General features: G+C 41.2%; 1 protein-coding gene across 1 annotated transcript in view; it reads right to left on the reverse strand.

Annotated features, from left to right (window-relative positions):
- Nucleotides 1-1,332: 1,332 nt before the first annotated feature.
- LOC104400479 (metabotropic glutamate receptor 7-like) overlaps nucleotides 1,333-18,027 on the reverse strand; it is a gene marked incomplete at its 3' end in the record, with an annotated part of 66,293 nt that continues 49,598 nt past the window's right edge. The window contains 1 exon segment of the mRNA XM_010016350.1: nucleotides 1,333-1,579. Coding sequence (XP_010014652.1) covers nucleotides 1,333-1,579 — 247 coding nt within the window.

Here is an 18,027-nt window from a genome sequence, read left to right on the forward strand (position 1 = left end):
TCTCCTCCTCCTCCTCTCTCTCCCTCCATCCCAAAGGCCTTTCCCAACCCAGCTGCCTCAGCCATCCTCCCGAACACCCAGAGGAGGTTGGGCTCTGTGAGCTGGAGGGTTGGACCTTGGTAGCCGCAGCACCATAGTGAGGGGTAGATTTAGAGTCCAGAGATAAAGAAAGGGGTTCCTTCACCACAGCCTGTATCACCTAACAGAAACTTGACTTGGCAGAGGACTCTGCAGCTCTCACTCTTGCTAGTTAATATCCCTTCTTGCAGTGCAGGCTCTGTTCAGTAGGACTGGAGGAAGCATAATCTGGTCCTTAACCTATGAAAAGCATTTCCTTACTGTCTTATGTCAAAATCATAGTTCAGATAGTTCAGTTTCCAAGGATAAATTTTGTTTTTTTACATAGGGTGTATTTTGTATATCTGCACGATAAAAAAACAGAGAAAAATAGTCAAGGGGTGAATAAAGAGAGGAAAAGTGCTGTGTCAATAATTTGCTGGCTGTTTCCACTTTGCTTTGACAGCAGTTTCTGCTTTGAGGCAGGTATTCAGGCAGCAGTTAATAGACAAGAAGTGGCAGGGATTTCAGCAGCAAATGGATGAACGGATCACGGGCAAGGAAAGGGCATTTCTCCACATTCAGATTGGTTTTTCATAAAAGCTGCAGACATGCCTAAACCTTTCCAATATGCTACAAAGTTGTGCAGCTGTCTCCTTCCTCAACTCCTTCCAGATTCAAATGCAAATCAAATTTGATGGCCTCAGTATGTAATTTTGTGCTACAATATACCATGCTATGCACATTAAGGAAACTGGAAGTGTCTTTTCGATCTAGTTTCCTTTTAAATCAGTGGCAAGATTTGCATTAGGACCGGAGGAAATCCTTAAATGGGAATCTTCAAGGATTGTGAGATTTTTGCAAAGGAATTTTGCAAGAAAGAAGATTATAACTCAGGTTAGCAGAGTTATCAATGAGTTTGGTACTTGTCCCTCCATCCATCCTGCAAACTGTACCTCTGGGGTTAGGAAGGGTTGGGTTTGATGCAAGCCTAAGAGTCCAGTACTCAAGGATGCTGCTGATCTCTCCCTCACAGAGGAGGGAAAGGAGGAGGATTTATTCACAGTTACTGTCAGGGTTTAAGCCCTAAAAATTTCATGAGGAGTTGCTGCCAACTGGCACAACTCAGAAAAAATTAATTTAAGTCAAATTCTCACGCAAATGTGTGTGAGATCAAAAATCTCTGAGAAGGCCAAATAATACAAAGCCCCTAAACCTCAGATATCAGTCAATGCCTCCAAATCCCCCAGCGAACAGAAGATCAGCAGTACTTACTGTTTGGGTCTACGTTCTCACACAGCTCCGTTTTGGCTTCACCGTTGGGCCTGTCGCTGGGTTTGTGTGAGAGCCGTGATGACATGGTTGCTGCTGTGACCACAGCCTTGAAGCTGCGTTTCCGTTTCTGGACGTTTAGCTCAGGGTGGAAGATGATGATGTACACCTTCGGCATGTAAAGCATTCCCAGGGCCACTGAAGCACTTAAGTTCATGGATATTGTAAGTGTGGTAGTTTGTATGTAGAGCTAGGAGACACAACACATGAGACACTATTACAAATAAGATGACTGGCAAGAAGGCTGTAGTATTTCAAACACTAGGTAACCTTTTAAAAGCAAATTTTAATGAGTTTGTAACCAAAGATGCAATGTAAACCACTGTGAGGTTCAACACACACCAGCTATCTGATCTATGAACAGCCTCTTCGAGGCTCAATGACAGAAACATTCATTGCCTGTAACAACAGGATTTTTACTGTATACTTATGGTATAGCTTCCTGTTTATTTAAAGAGTGAAGAACAGATCTGGTTTGAAATAACACTGGTATAAATTTAAATTCAGGTCTCCTGTAAGTTATAGAAGAGGAATTATAATAATACAGGTTAGTAAAAAGAAATCACTTTTTTAAAAGTTTGAGAAAGGTAGGGGTGTTTTTTGTTATTTTCTATACTTCAATTCTCTACAATTCATTGAAATAACTTTGCAGAGAATACACAATGATTTATGTGCTCTTGACATTCAGCTATGCTTGTTATGAAAATACAGTACATGTGCAAGTCAGAGAACAGGTACTGCCACGAGATCAGCATCCAAAGAAAGCACAAGGATCCAAAACCATATGGAAATATACAGTGGTAGAAAAGCTTTTATTATTATTATCGTTTCATAGGACATAAACTAGAACAGTTCTTGTGAGTGAAGAGGATTAGGCACAGTTAAAAGGCACAGAGACAGCGCAACACAGGTGTTAGGGAGCCGAAGAAGGAGCAGTGTCTCTGCAGATCCTTTTCAAAAATTAAATATACAGCAAATACATATAGATGGGAAAATCATCACACATTGAGGGTGATTTCTTCAGAACACTATTTCCTTTTCTCCTCCTATGCAGTGCTAATCAGTCTGAATTTCTGATGGAAAACTCCATGAATAAATATAATGGCAGAGTAAAATGCTGACTCTGCCCAGGTACTCCCAAATTCCCATATTTAGAAAAATATGAATGTCTCCAGACTTGCTAGTTATATCCACAAAACAGTTGCTATTATAGTGATTAAGGCCACCACTGGTAGCAATAAAATGCCTTACAGGAAAGATAAAAAGCGTTCTGCGTACGGGTGTGTCTCTATACAGGTGCAGACAAGCAGAAACTAAAGTGCCTTCTCAGTTTCTATTTACTCATTACCAGAAGGAAATGGCACTGATGTTGTCAGAAACTTTGCCAAAGCCAGGACTTTGGGACATAGCCCATTTCACCTTCGCCTAGTGAAAAGACACTGGGACAAGTTACACCATTTGAGTCTGGGAGGAGGCTCCTGCCCAAGAAGCAACCATTGGCACCAGAACTACTTCTGACAAGACCACCCTGTCTACCCACATCCTAAACCCACCCTCCAATGGAGGTTTCACAGCCTCCTAACCAAACCCTCTCAGAGTACTCAGGACTCCGAAAGGTTCAGTTTGTGCCTGAACGAAGCTGCTAATTGTCCTCTCCAGGTGGCACAGACAACAGTGGCCACCATGTTCTATGTCACCTTCTTTTATACAGTTAAATATTTTTTGTCTTTTGAAGAACTTCTAAAGATCAGCATGGTACCATGTTGCCCCTTGGCCTTTGACAGATACTGGGGTAATTTCTCCCAACTTCAGTCACGGGGAAGATCTCAGGCCCTTCTGTTTCCCCCTCACCTGGATACTACTGTTGACCAGCTGCCTCACTGACATGCGATGCTCAAAGATGAGTGTGCTGCTCTACTGAAGGCCTTGCTGGAGGATTATTTTCTGAATTTATCTTACAGCACTGCTGTGAAACACAATGTTTATTTTTTCACAGGCAGGTAGCGTTGTTGCCTGCTGCTCTTCGCTGAGGAGTTACTACCTGACTGGTTATTCCTTACCTTATAACTTGCAGTTGAATGTTGTTAAACTACAGGTATAGAATCATAGAATGGTTTGGGTTGGAAGGGATCTTAAAGCTCATCTAGCTCCAACCCCCCTGTCATGGGCAGGAACACCTTCCACTAGATCAGGATGTTCAAAACCCCATCCAGCCTGGCCTTGGAAATACACACATATACGTGTATATATATATGTGTATACATATATATACACACATACATACATACACACACACTATAATAAAATACTATATAAAGTTATATACAATTTACCTTTTTTTCCATGTACATAAGCACTACATCTATTTATCTTCTAGAACATTTAAAAGACAGTTCACAATGCATTTCCTTCCTTGGAGCTGATCCTCCTTTCAGTTATGTTCACATAAATCAGCTGTAACTCAGTTGGGGTCAAATGCATTGCACTGGTATAAATAAAATGGACTTCAATATTTATCAGATAAATTTAATAGCTAGAAGTGAAATACATTAAATATAACATTTAAGGGCTGAAAGCTAAACAGAAGAATACCCTCCTTAACTTCAAAGTGTTTGTAACTTACTACCAGCTTTTAGCCTCGCTAAGTTAGGTAATTATTATTTCTATTTTACAAAAACCTCCTGCGATTGTTGTAGGAGCTGCAAGTACCAACACCTCTAAAGGCCAGTGAGATGCTGTGGACTGCATGCTTGACAACTGACGTTATACCCAGGCCCATCTGGCTCCCAGCTCTGTACTCAGACCACACACACTTACTAATACTTGGGAAGAAAGGTTGCTTAAATAACACCTGCGGTCCTGGTTTAGTCTGAAAAGGATACTGCAGAGAATTATCTCTGTTTCTGCATACAAGATATGTAACTAAACTTGACGAGCGCTGCTACTAAGCAGTATTCCTGAGCAGGATCTACATTTCTGCAAGGTTATAAAATATCTATGTCAATGAAGAGCTCCATCAGAAATACAGAAGATGTATCAGTACTTCAAAGTGCTGTTTTGTGGAGCAGTTATCTCAAACGACCTGAAGTGGCAGAAAGTCTGTTAAAGTAGCCATATGGTGGAAAATACATCGTGGTGTTTTGCAACTAAGCCTTGATTCACTTTCCTAGAGAATATAAAGACCATTTATAGAGAAAGCAGGAATTTGGACCACAAGGCAAAAAATATGAAAGCTAATGGCACGGCATTGCCAGCATGACACACATAATGAGTTGTTTATATTACACAGACAGAAGTGGCATATTTATGTTTGGTTACAGATCTTCTCCACCCAAATCCAACTACTTGTTCAGCATGGAAAATAGCAGCTCCCCATAGGGATTTTTATGAAATTGTCAGTTAAGCAAAATAACTTTATATCACCACACTCACAGACATGTCACAGGCACACTGTGTGTGACAGCGGCTAAACATCCTAGAAAAGCAGAAGGAAAGATGCATTTTGAGGAAGAGACACTTTCAAAAGCACTGTGTAGCAAGAAGTTTTCAAATGGGTCCCCATAGAAGTATTTGTTACCTATGCATGGTGTTTTCTGAATTTTGGAACAGCTGATGAGTTGGATATGCAATACTAGCACTTCTTTTCAGAAAGAGAAGATAAGAGCAAGTGAAGACAGTACACACCAAGAGAAGAGGAGGGTCCTGTTTGCAGAGCTCCTCGAAACCTGCACAGAAGCCACGTCCTCTTGTGCCAGAACCAGATTAACTACACGTGATGAGCTTGTGGGTTTGTAGGTACCATCAGCTACCAGCAAACATCTACCACTGGAACCATTTGCTGTCCTCTGAGCCACTGCTCCTGACATGGGTGTTTCAGGAGAGTGGGCACAGGTTTCTCAAGACATTGTGGGACATCGCTCCCAAAAGCAGGGGGCAGATTTCTGCCCTAGTGCTTGAGCACCTCCACAGCCACATGCTATGGCCAGAGGCCACCCATGTGGTTTTCCATGGACTAATCCCATGGGAATTTGGCCACACTTGGACGTGACTTACCCTGAGACGGTTCGACCCAACATCTTCTCCTTAATCCTGGGCTGCTGTGATTGCAAAAGCTGCAACCAGCAGAGTGCCAGGAACATTTTTATCTAGGCGCGCAGCAGCATAATTTTTTTTTCCTGCTGCTATTAAGGGGTTGAAGGTTAAACAATGATTTAGTCAACAGGGTCCTTTGCAGCACCATGCCAGCCAAGCTTCCTACCTTGCAAATGCCAACAGGAGATAAAAGGAAAGGGAGAAAACAGCTTCTGTAGAACAAGGCAAGATGAGTGACACACAATGCTTCTCATGACAACTGGGAGCTTCATAAAGATAGGGGAAACTAATAGATATGCTTATTATGCAGAGCCTTAGTTTTATGTATTTTATCTCTGCTTTGTGGTTTTAGCAGTCAAACATAAAAATGCAGTTTACGTGAAACTATTTCATTTCTTATTTCACTTCTTCTGATAAACTCTCTGAAAGCATTTGACATGAATGCAAATGGGTGACTTAAAATACAAAGGATGAGATTTAACCGACAATGGGAGTCTAATAATTCATGCACGACTTTTACAGCAGGCTGGTGAATCTGAATTCCAAACTTGAGATCAAATTAAGAAATTAAGATGTAGATTCAGTGAGAGATGCTTGAACTTGACATGAATGAGAACTGGGATTGAGCTAACTACTGCCAGTGGAAATCAAAGCTTTCTGAAAGCAATGCTATGTTGGTCTCTGCAAGCCCACTCCCAAGGAGGGCTGGAAGCCACATTTGCTGTGACATAAGGACAAAGTCATACTGGAGGGTCATTCTCACCCACACCTCTCTCCCCCTCTCTCTCAAGCAGACTCTGAATTTTGACAAATTTTAACTTAAACTTAACACACTGCCGTTGCAAATGCATCAGACTTTGAAGCAGTGCACTGGAGAAAACTCAACCCTAAGGATATCATTCACATGCAAAGGCACCTAGATTTTTATAATTCATTTTACATAAATGATTTCCATTTGAATTTTAGATTTCTACATTTTCCAGATTCTTGCCTTATTCATGCAAATAACGAAAATTACCTTCAAAACCTTGAGAGAAAATTAGACTGAAAAATACACACATCTAATAACCAGCAATTTTTTAAGAACGAATTATATCAATGGATGATTTTTCATGAGCTAGGATTACTCTCAGAAGTAAAGCACTGCAGGATCAGGCTTTTTGGTCTTTGCTAACCTGGTGGATAGATTTTCAACTGCTGGGCTATAATAACTGAACTTATAGCTGCAGAGCTTAGAAAAGTCTCTTTAGGAGTCAGAAATACTTACTGTAGGCTAATGCTTTGCATTCACAGTCTGATCAGGAGCAACTGCTCCTTTTATCTAATTCAGCTTTCTAATTATGCAGTGAATTGTGTTATTTTGTAATATGGAAATAAAGTGGTGACTTGAGATATTTTTGGACTTGTGTTATTACAAACCAATTTATCTCACTTTTATAGGGGAATTAAAACAAATGTTCTTACATACGAAATACGCAGTTTATAAATCTCCCAGAAGACCCTTCCAGGGCATCTGAAGATTTTGTCTCATTTTCTACATTATGTTTTTCAAATATTAGAATGAGAAACATTTTTTTAATAAAAATTAAAATCAGCTTCTATTGCATTATATGTTTGCAAAAACATGGAAAGCAAAAAGACTTGAATATATATGTGTTCTTGGATATTTTAATGTCTAATGGCCCTACCCACTGAAGTTACCACCTCATTTTAAAGGCAAATAAAAAAAGGAAAACGCCTGTTTTCCAGTGAAACCTGTGTTTCTTGCACTTTGACTTTAAACTGGCTTTGCTTAGAAAGTACCACTGCCCTTTTACCTCCAAAAAAGGTGTTGGTCTTTTGTTATCCAAACTGCTGCAAGTGGTTACATTGCATTTCTCACAGAGCAACATCAGTTGCTATTACAGCGGCCTAGAGCCAGGACCCCAGGCAAATATCATTGTAAAAAAAAAAATCACCAAAATCACCCCTGAAACTACACTAATTCAAGAGAGACTGCAGAGTCAGCAGATGTTTGCATCCTTCTGGAGATGCTTCCTGCCCCTCCAACTGAGGCTCTGTGTGGCAGGGAAGACAGGCTGCGGCCGCAGCCCTGCACAGGTACCTGGGGGGTGACAATCCTACAGTGTGACCCCCTCCTTTTTGGCAGCACAATACCCTCAACTGAGAAAAAAAAACCAAACCAACCCAGCTGTAAAAGCAAACACCATTCTCATTTCCGTAGACGGCTTGATTTATGGAAGTTTCAGGCAACAGCAACTTTACGCAGGCAACCATGTCCTTCCACAAGGACTGCACTTCTGTTGTCTGAGAAATATAAAACACTATGTGTGAAGCAGTCCTGTCAGCTCTTTTTACCGATCTGGCTCAGCAATCCTCTTTTCATGCCCCTCTGAGGCTTTCCAGCAGCCCATGCACATCCCGGGTTCCTGCCGCCGGCTCCCGCAGATAGACATACACTTGCTTTCTTCACTTGGATGGTACCAGTTCAACTGCAGATAATACCACACTGCCCTGAAGCTTATCTACCGATGATTTCCAGGACCCCTGCCTTTATCCTTATCCTTTTAAGCATCATAATCTGCTCAAGCTGTCATTTAGCAGTGCCCTTTGGAAAACAAAGCAGTTTCAAGAAAAACAAAACTCTTTTCTTAGATTAGGTTCCAGCAGCGTTAGGAAAGGCAGTTTCACTTTCTTTCAAGCTAACATAGTTTTGGAAAAAAACAACAAAACACACACGTACCACAAAAATACCCCCCAAATCTGTGGACACCAGGCTTCAGCATTTTGGACATGGGGGGCAAACATCAGGCAAATGATCCAAAAGAGAGATTTCCAGTTGCAGGTGGTCACTTAATAGATGAGAGAGAGTGACTATACCACCTACCCACTGTTCTAACCTACTGCTCCTAATGGTATTAACCTAATCCACACTGTATCAGTAGCTCATCATACATTTCTAGCATTTGAATATTTTATAAGCAAAAAATACATGCATGTGCCAAAACATACACTCTATACTTACAACAAACACTAAAGGTTGCAGTGGCAAGCAGTCAAATGCTGCAACGTCAAACCAGGGTTCCCTGTGCTACTTTAATTTGATCTCCTGGTACACAGGCACTATGATACAGCCATCAAATAAACGAATACAAGTGTTTGTTTCTCAGAACTCTCTTCATTCATGGATGATTATTTAATATGCTCTTTTCTCCACGCTTTTCAACCTGTTAATTCCATTGCTTGATAAATATACCCCTTGATCCTCGTTGTGAAGATAATTTTTTTTTTTTTCTCATTTACTTTGTAAGACTTTTACAGATATTTGCCTATCTCTCTGGGCTGTTGTTCTATTTGGTGTGTATTCTTCACAGCCCTGCAGAAGTGAGCATCAGCAGTGCTTTAGAAACACATCTCAAAAGCACCATGAGACAGGCAGCAGTATGTAAATTGTGATGCTCACCAGGTTTTACAAATGACAACAGATGCTACCTAAGGGACGTTTGATAAACAAATCATAGTAGTTATGCTGATTGCAGTTATTACTGTACAAAATAGCAAGGCACGCAAATAGCCTTTGTGAAACGTCTGTGGGAATGTCACAGAATCAGTCATACCATTTAATTATAAATTCTGTGCTTAGTAATTATACGAAAGGTGACACTGAAGGAAATGATGGGATTTTAGTTTCAGAAAATTTCCCTTTAGTAGTTGTTTGTTTCGCAGGTTGGCAGCACCAGGGCAGCTTATCAAACGTGCTGCTCATGAACACCCCTATCTGAGCTGCTCCCAATGCAAGGGCCAGGCTTGGTGGACAGGGGTACGCATGGCATGTGGGACACATGACTTTTGGGGCACATGTGCAGCCCCATGATCCTTTTTTCCCCCAAGCTGATTTTCAAGCTAAACCCCTGTTTGTTCCTTGTGTGCCTGACAGGAATCATCTAAGTGGTTGCAGCAGACCTGAGGTGGGATGCCTTTCCTCAGTGAAAACAGCTTGTCTATTAAGGTAGCATTCTTTGGAAATTCTCACAATATTACATCTGGTAAATAAAAATAAAAAAATAAAAAAAAGATGAGGTTAATTTTGTGAATATATTTTGGTGTAATACAAAACCAGAAACACTTCCACGGGAACAGAAAATACCCACGAGTAACATCACAGTTCCCTCAGAGATAAGAAAGTAAAGGAGATTAAAGTTTGGAAAGTAGTTCTCCAAATTACATTCTTTTTACACCCAGTAATAACAATCACATCTCACTCTTTCAAGAGGTCATCAGCTGTCTGCTGGCCCTCACTAAGCAAGTGCTCATATCAGCACAGCGCTGAATTCCAGCAACAGGAGCAAAAATGTTCATCTTGTGGTGGCAGCTCTGCAGTAAGAAGAGGGGATGCAGAACCCCAGCCAGGCACCCCACCACCAGCACAGTGCACCAGCAGTGGGCCAGTGAGGAGCTTGGTAAACCCAGAAGAAAACCTTCTCACACAGGTGGGGAGAAACATTTTGCCTTCAAATTATGCTTTTTGTCAGGGCAGATTAAAACAACTTTTTCTTTCAACAGGTTCACATGCCTTTGAAGGCTATTTTTTTTTCTTTTCTAATAATAAAATGACTAAATATCACAGACTGTTCTGTGCTTTTTTTAGCTGTAATCTCTGTTCGTCTTTACAAAACAGAAATTTAGAGTTTCAGACAAAATACAGAAGTAATAACTAGTAGACGATCACAAAAACATCCTGTGCCTGGGTGAATTTCTTTCATGCATTTAACCAGAGACAATTATTACTCCTACTAAGAGAAAAAGGCAGGAGCTGAGAAAAGATTCAGATTTGAAGAATTGACACCTTTGAAGCAGAAAGCGAAACACTATTAAGCTCCTCAGGAAACTAGCCAAGCCCTGCCAGTTACATGCACTGCAACACTGACTCATCAGCTAAGTTTCCAGAATTTCATCTCCAGAGATGACCAAAAGCAAACTGGCCGTTAGCAGGACGTATTACATTTAATGACAATATTCAGTTGCCCTGGACAAGTGAACACACAGTGGACTTAGCTCAATACTTATTTCTGCAAATGTTGGCTTTGAGGATGATAATAACAATTCACTGTTGCTCAGGTCTGCTCAGGTTCTGGGAGGGATTAAATTTGGCGTTTGGCTGCTGCCATGGGAGCAGTAAATGTAACACACGGCACAGAGTTTGGGCTGTGCAATGGTAGCAGACCAAAGGCATCACCAGCCAGCTCTCCCTGGGGGTACAAGGGTTGGCACAAACATGAGTGTGGGTACATCCTCACTGCTATGTGCTTTGAACAACATGGGACCTCAGACACCATTTCAACCTGTGGCAAAACACGCACCTCCGTTAACCCCAACAGTGCAATGCAACCTATTTGCTTATATGGTCTTCTCTCTAACAGGCATCAGCTTCAAAAAAATACCTGCAGAGAGGAACAGAGATCTTTCTGCTTTACTCAGGGAGCCCTTAGAAACTACTGCAATGGAGCAGGACCCCCTGAAAGGCAGGAATCCCTGCATGGCACACTGCTGCAACACCTCACATGGGGACTCTCATGGGTGCTTTCCTGAAGCACCTGTGTAGCCATGCTGCTCTGTAACAGCAATAGGTTGAGGCTGCATTTTCAGTATTCACACCAACAAAATGAGAATGTCTCAGAAATATCTAAAAAGACCAACCTGTTGAGGTCAAAATCATAGTCAAATCAAGGCGCTGGATTCTCATAGAGATGTCTCCATTGTAGCTCCAAGCCTACCTTGCCTCAGGACCCACACCAAGTTTCTATGAACAGCATTTCTATGAACACCCCCCATGGTTATCTTAATTATTCAGTTATGAAACATCCGTGTTCACACCCAGCACTCTGCATGGCTGCACACCCCACCACCTCCCCTCAGCCCATCTCCACCTCCATCCCCTCTCCAGCATGTATTCTTGTGAAGGAAGGATGACTCCCTCCCCAGCTCACAGTGATGAGGACAGCCACTTCTCGCATAAGAAGCACCAACATGGCTCACAGGATGCCACACATGCTTCGAACAGCAAAGGTGACCTGCAGAGTAACCACGACTGCTTTAGAAAGAGGGTTCTCCTCCGACCATAGAAACTAATGATGCTAAATCAAGCTTTGGTGACAGGTCTGGTACTTACGGCCAGCTGATGACAGCCTGTGATGTTCTAAAAAGTTGCTCTATGTCATATCGCCAAGTACAGAGGCCTGAGAGAAGAACATGCCCAGAGCCGTGAAATTCCCCTAGTCACAAACATGCCAGGTGGGTTCTCAATCCTTCTTTACGGTATGGTAAACATGACAGACAGTGATGCACAGGTATCACGCTGGGAGAAAGAGCAAGGGTGTGATAATACTGATAAACCCTCAGATGTGATTACAAACGCTGTCACGTTTCACTGCTCCTAGTAGCTGCTAGATTGGCAATGACAACATCATACACCGGAGTTATGCAGGTAATGGGTGTGATGAATTATGTTTCAATATGTTTCTACCAGCAGGAGGCTTAGCATACCAAAGGGAAAATTGGGGTCATATTCTGAAAGATTACCACCTGCAGAGACCAAACGCAAAGGCAGACAGTACAGAAGTAAACAGGTGTAAAAGGACTAATTTCCAATTCCCTCTGCCTGCACTGTAAAACTGTTAATTCTAATGTCACACTGAAAAAGCCAACTTAAAATTTCATGTCCTAAGAGCACCCGACACATGTAGTTTTTCAGCTTGCATTTCACAGGCAAAGATGCAGAGAAAAGATGAAGTAAATGATGTACTTAAAGTATATTTTATCTATTTGAACTAATTATTTTATACTGGTTGTCCCCTTACAATAGGGACTTCCTTATGCAAGAAATTTGCATACATCAGATAAAATAAATATTTATGGATTAGATCCATAACTTATAATTCAAAATACCAAATGTCAAAGCACTTGCTCTGAGGGTTATGATGCAGATGCAGAAGGAATTTTGTCTCTTCAGCCTGGTAAAGAAAATCTAGCAGCTTATCTAGAAGGAAATTAAATTAGTCAGATAACTGGACAGATCAGCAATGGAAAAGCATGTTGCTGCTTTCAAAGGGCATCAAATGGCTAAAAGAGAAATTAAAGCAGTAATAAAGAGTATCCCACAAGTCAAATGGTTTATATAGACTGTATTCAGCAGAGATTCCACATCTGCTGGGGAAAAGAGCAGTCTTTATTTCCTGTATCAGCTACAGAGACAATAACGATGCCCGTGAACTACTGAGAATCGTTTGGGAATTGTTCAGCCAAGAAATGAACAGTGATGGCCCTGGCTTAAGTCAACAAAGGATTAAAGTTGTTTCAAATTGCTGAGTCCTTGGAACTGACTTGACAAAGATTTCTGAATTTTGTTATCTCTTTGAGGTACGAATTTGGCTCACGTGGATGTGCCAGCCAAGCCATCTTTTTGCAAGTACAGTAACGTTTGAAGCGAAGTCCATGCATCTCCACCACTGCAACAAAATTAAGTGCTGTCTTCTTTTGGATTCATCTGCTGTTTTGGTTTGCTTCTGGACACACAGCACTGTTGTGCAATGCTGCTCTCCCTGGCATGGTGACGAGAAACGTGTTTCCTACTACAGATCCAAAGGCGGTGGGGTGGGCAGCCAGAGACAGTGGCAAGGGTGCAAACCACATCCAGGTCACAGCCAGGATGAGCCCTCCCAGTCCTGTATCTGTTAACACCGCTAATGGTGATGGAGAGCCAGGAAACAGCTGCACGTATCTCTCCTTCCATTTTTTTCTATGCTAATTACATGTGCATAGGCTGATGGACATAAGAATTTGAAATGCTGAAGTTTTCCCACAGGGATCTCAACTGTGTGCTGTGATCCAGCACAGATGTCTGTCCACAATAGAGGCATCCTGAGACCTACACAATCGTTTAATTTGGGTCACTGGAGGGTCTCCAGGTGATATTTCAGTCACAGCTGAGTTTGGCTGTATTTGGAGCACAGACAGAAGTGAACAGCTCAAGAAATCCCATTATCAATCCTCAGAACTGTCTGATATCTCTTGCTTGACATGCATGTTTGTTGTAATAGCTATAAAATAAGTTACACATCACTAAAAGAGTCAAACACGAAGTGCAACAGAAGTAATGTACATCTCTAACTTCTATTATTAAAATAATGGCTTTTCCCTCTCTCACTGGCTGAACATTTGGCTTTTTTGAGCTAGAAATAATTCTTCATTTGTCGCTTTTTCGAAAAAAAAAAGAAAAAGAGAAAGAAAAAGAAAGCCTTCGTTTCATTCTTCACCACTGCACTGCTAAATTGACTGACATGCAATCTTGGCATTTTAGGGTATTCATTGCCAGACTTCAGCTGCTGTTGTAAATCATATTTTGCCACACTTATTGCATTTTATTCATTTTATACATGACCAAAGATTAGAGTTCAAATGAAACAGATTTTGCTATCCTTCTTATATTCTGAGCATCGCTAGTCTAGAAATCTTTAATTTTACTCACTTCAACTACTGAATAATTCAATGTAAAAGGAGAAAAAAACAAACTCTGCAATACTCAGTTTGAGATTTTGAGCAAAATAAAGTGAGGATCATCTGACTGCCGTGGCTGTGTCTCTAGCCAGTGTGCAAGCACTGCACAGGCCTGGAGACTGCCTCTGCAGAAAGGATATTTCCTGGTGGAGGGAAGACCTCAGGAGGGCTCCTGGGAAGAGGAAACATGGGCTGACAACAAGACCTGGGCACGCGTAAAGACTCACCCTGAATTTTGGGATTTGAGAAAGTGCGATCATGAACTGACTCTTTTTCAGGCAATGTAATAATACCAAAATCACTGTCTTCTATCCTGTTTTCAAGGGAAAATTCGTGGAAGTGTTTAAAAAGCACTCCATTAGAGAAACACTGGCCATCTGGTGGGAAGCCAGCACAGCAGAAATGGCCACTGTGAGGCCCTGAACTTCCCAAGCATATATTTGGGAATCAAATATTGTTCATAACGGTAAAGACCAGTCAGTCTTACCACACTTAGAATTCTTCCTTACCAAATAGTTGCTGAGCAAACAAGAGGCAAAGCTATCTTGCAATGTTTCTTAAATTATTAATGCATTCTAGAATACAAAATAAACTCAGGTCAAACTATTTCAAGACAATTCCATTTATGGCAGATGGAGGAATAAGCAAGAGTGAATATTCACTGAAAGTATTGATTATAAAAAGACAAACGAACTGCAAGCTAATGTGTGTAGAAGTAAACATATAGATGGGCAAGTAGATGGCGAAGTAAAAATACTATTGCACTCACAAACGGTCATGCATAATAAAATAAGTTTAAAGAAACTTGCTCAGAGAAGCTGCCTAGCTTTCTAGAACTTTACTTTGCATGCATTCAGCATACATGGTGCTAATAAACAGTTAAAGCAAAAGAAAGTTATTTTCTAAAAACAGCTTTAGATTATGAATCTCATGCTGATAGTGTGCTAAGGTAAACCTCTCTGACCACCAGCCTAAGAAATGAAAAGTTCTTAGAAGGTCTCTGTCAGACCAAAATTGGTTCTGGCATTTATTACTTATGACAGGAAAACCTGAAGAAACATTTAGGTTCATCTGCCTTCCCACACTGGAGATGCCTTTTTCCAGAGTAAAACTCTTAAACATACAGACAAAAATGCTTGAGAAAGTTTTACCGCAAGTTGGCACTTGCCTATTACCTGATGTACTAAGTGCAAAGACTTCTGACAAACAGAAGTACAGATGTGCAAAGCACCAGTTGCCTGAGACTACACGACACCCTGCTGAAGCACGCTAATAACACAAGCTAATTCCTCAAACTCTAAAAATTTAAGCTGCACAATAATAATTAGCAACTAAATCTCATTTCACTTCTTAGAAGTTTCTTTTCTCTGAAGCAAAACTGTTTATGTCCTTAGAACACTGGCTTGAGCTAAGGTTACACAGATGCAGTATCAGCAGAGCAACACCTGTATATAAATAAAATTTGCCCATTTTAGCACTGCTGTAATAATATGGCCCTTAAGAGCAACATACAAACTGTTGTTTATGTGTGACTGGAATACAGATGGTGGTTTTTCCCACCTACAGTCAGAGAAGACAGCAATCAGAGCATCAACATGCCCAATCTCTCCTATAGCTAATTTGATTTACCTCCATAGATCATCTTGCACTGTTTCTTTCTCTATGTGGAAAGCAGAAATAAATGTGTAAAAGTAACTGAATGACCTTTCTATTTATCTAGAAGCAGATCATCTCAGTTGAGAGTAAACTTTCTATCAGCACTGGAGTATGCATTTATTCAGCAAAACTTCTACTGGCCTTCTCTTCAGCTGACTTAAATACAGAACTTACAGCATCAAAAAAGTGAATACCAATCTTGTATTCTGAGGCACACAGCTTAACCTCCCATCCTCACAGGCCACCTGACTTCCCAGACAGCACTTGGGCTTTTGGAAAGCCATAGTCCTTCAGAAGCACTGCATTTAGAAGCACGGAAGGACTAAAAAGCTCCAGGTGCACCACAGCATGCACCTTCCCATGGATCATGTGCGCTTAGGATGGAAACAGGCCTGCCAAAGTGAATATATTCCAACCTCATTGCAGCAACATACCAGGATACATGTGCCAGAAAGATCAAACACTTCTCTTCCATCTTTTGCATGGAGCTACATGGAGCCTTTTGGAAGCTGAATGAGAAAGACAAAGTACAAAGCTTCTCAAAACATAAATAACCCTCTAAGGAAAAGCAACATGGAAACTCAGAGACAGGTTGGCTTTTACGCTTTTATCAGTGTGGGCAAATGGGATGACACGGCAAGTATTTATGCAGGTAGGCTCCTTTGTCAAGGCGCAGGTCACAACTGACAAGGGGCTTGACAGTCAACAGCAGCTCATGTAGCTGCACGAGGTTGTCATGGCAATGAAATGTCTGTGAATGTGGCTGATACGAACCACTGCTTTGCCTTGACAGTGCTGAAAAATATTGCCAAAATTATTCATAGCCTGGAAATAAGAGACACAAATACCCTAATGGCTTTTTCCCCACTATAGGCTGTTAACCATTTGGGATTTTGCCATTTCCTTTACTCTTACTGCACAGTAAATCAGTCAGCCTTACATTATGAAGGCAAGCAGCCCTTTCATTTAAGGTACTCAGGTCCTGCAAAATTTAATTTCTAATCCAAAATAAATACAAGCATTTTTACACTTTTATAATCGCGCACAGTAGCCTGGTAAGCTAATACTGCAAAAAAAGAAGCAAAAGATAAAGGTCACATTCCAAAACACCCGTACAAGAGGGGCCCATCTCTGCCAGCAATGCAGAGACGCTCTCCACGAGGGTGCTCCTCCAGGTTTGAATAGGGGCTCAGATGGAGCTGGAAAGGACAAGGGCAATATGCACACACGGTGCTCTGCTTATCCTGCTCTGTGAGGCTATGTTTTCCTGAGCTGTCAATTTAGAGTCTTAAGAAGGAAAAAAAAGAAGGTATTTCAGCCCATGCTATGCTCCTAATGAAAAGCAGGGCTCCATGCAGAAGATTCATTTTACAGAGAGACCTTCAAATTTTTTTTCTGTCCTTTCACTTTTCATTTTGTCTCCCCCGATCCAACCATATGAATGTTTTATACATATCCAGTCACTTTCACCCATTCTCTGAAATAAAATTGTTCTTTTCCTGAGACAGTCCAGTTAATAGATTCCCTTCGCATCCACTCTTCAGCAACTGAACCTCCTTGATCTGCTGACACACCAGGCTTACAAAAAAACCCCACCCCAAAATCATCCTCCCTCCAAATAAAAATCCTCCAGCCCTTCCAGAAGAACAAGACTTACTCTCCTCCACAGCTGGATGCAGTATCTTTAATAATTCCATAATTCTGAGCACATATGTTAGGAATACTCTCATTTGATTTGTCACAGAGATTTCTATGAGGTTGCACCCAAATCAGATTGAAGGAACATGTTGCCATGCCACATGACCTCTGGATCATTATTTCACTTGCTTCACCAGGTCTGGGAATAGTTTCTGAAGCATTTACTTGATATCCTCATAATTCTACCAGCTCCAGGGTATTCACTTCTGGGAGCATCTATTTCATGTACATACTTGTTCTGTCCGTACTTTACCTTTTATCTCAAAGCGGACTCCACCTGGCTGACAGGGAAGCAGGGCTCCATCTAACTATTTCATTGTCCAAGCAACCAAGTATTCCTCTGCACAAGAGCAATTGGTGTGCAAAACCTCAAATCAATCCCAGAAAAAATATCTTGCCCACCTAACACATCTAAGAACTGAACTATGGCAGCAGCCCTGCCTGTTCCCATGCTGATTACGGTCAGCTCGTTTCCCCCGTCACTGTGACCCTGCTATAAACCCTAGAAAAGTCAATGGGAATCTTCCAATGCCAGTGAAGTTTGACCCAGGCCTACACAGAGAATATATTCCATATATTTGCATACAAAATAAGATATAATTCTGCTTGGAGACCTTCAGGGGAATTCAAACTGCAAGC

The sequence above is a fragment of the Nestor notabilis genome, unplaced genomic scaffold (assembly GCF_000696875.1).
Source record: "Nestor notabilis isolate BGI_N333 unplaced genomic scaffold, ASM69687v1 scaffold10226, whole genome shotgun sequence".
Lineage (NCBI taxonomy): Eukaryota > Metazoa > Chordata > Aves > Psittaciformes > Psittacidae > Nestor > Nestor notabilis.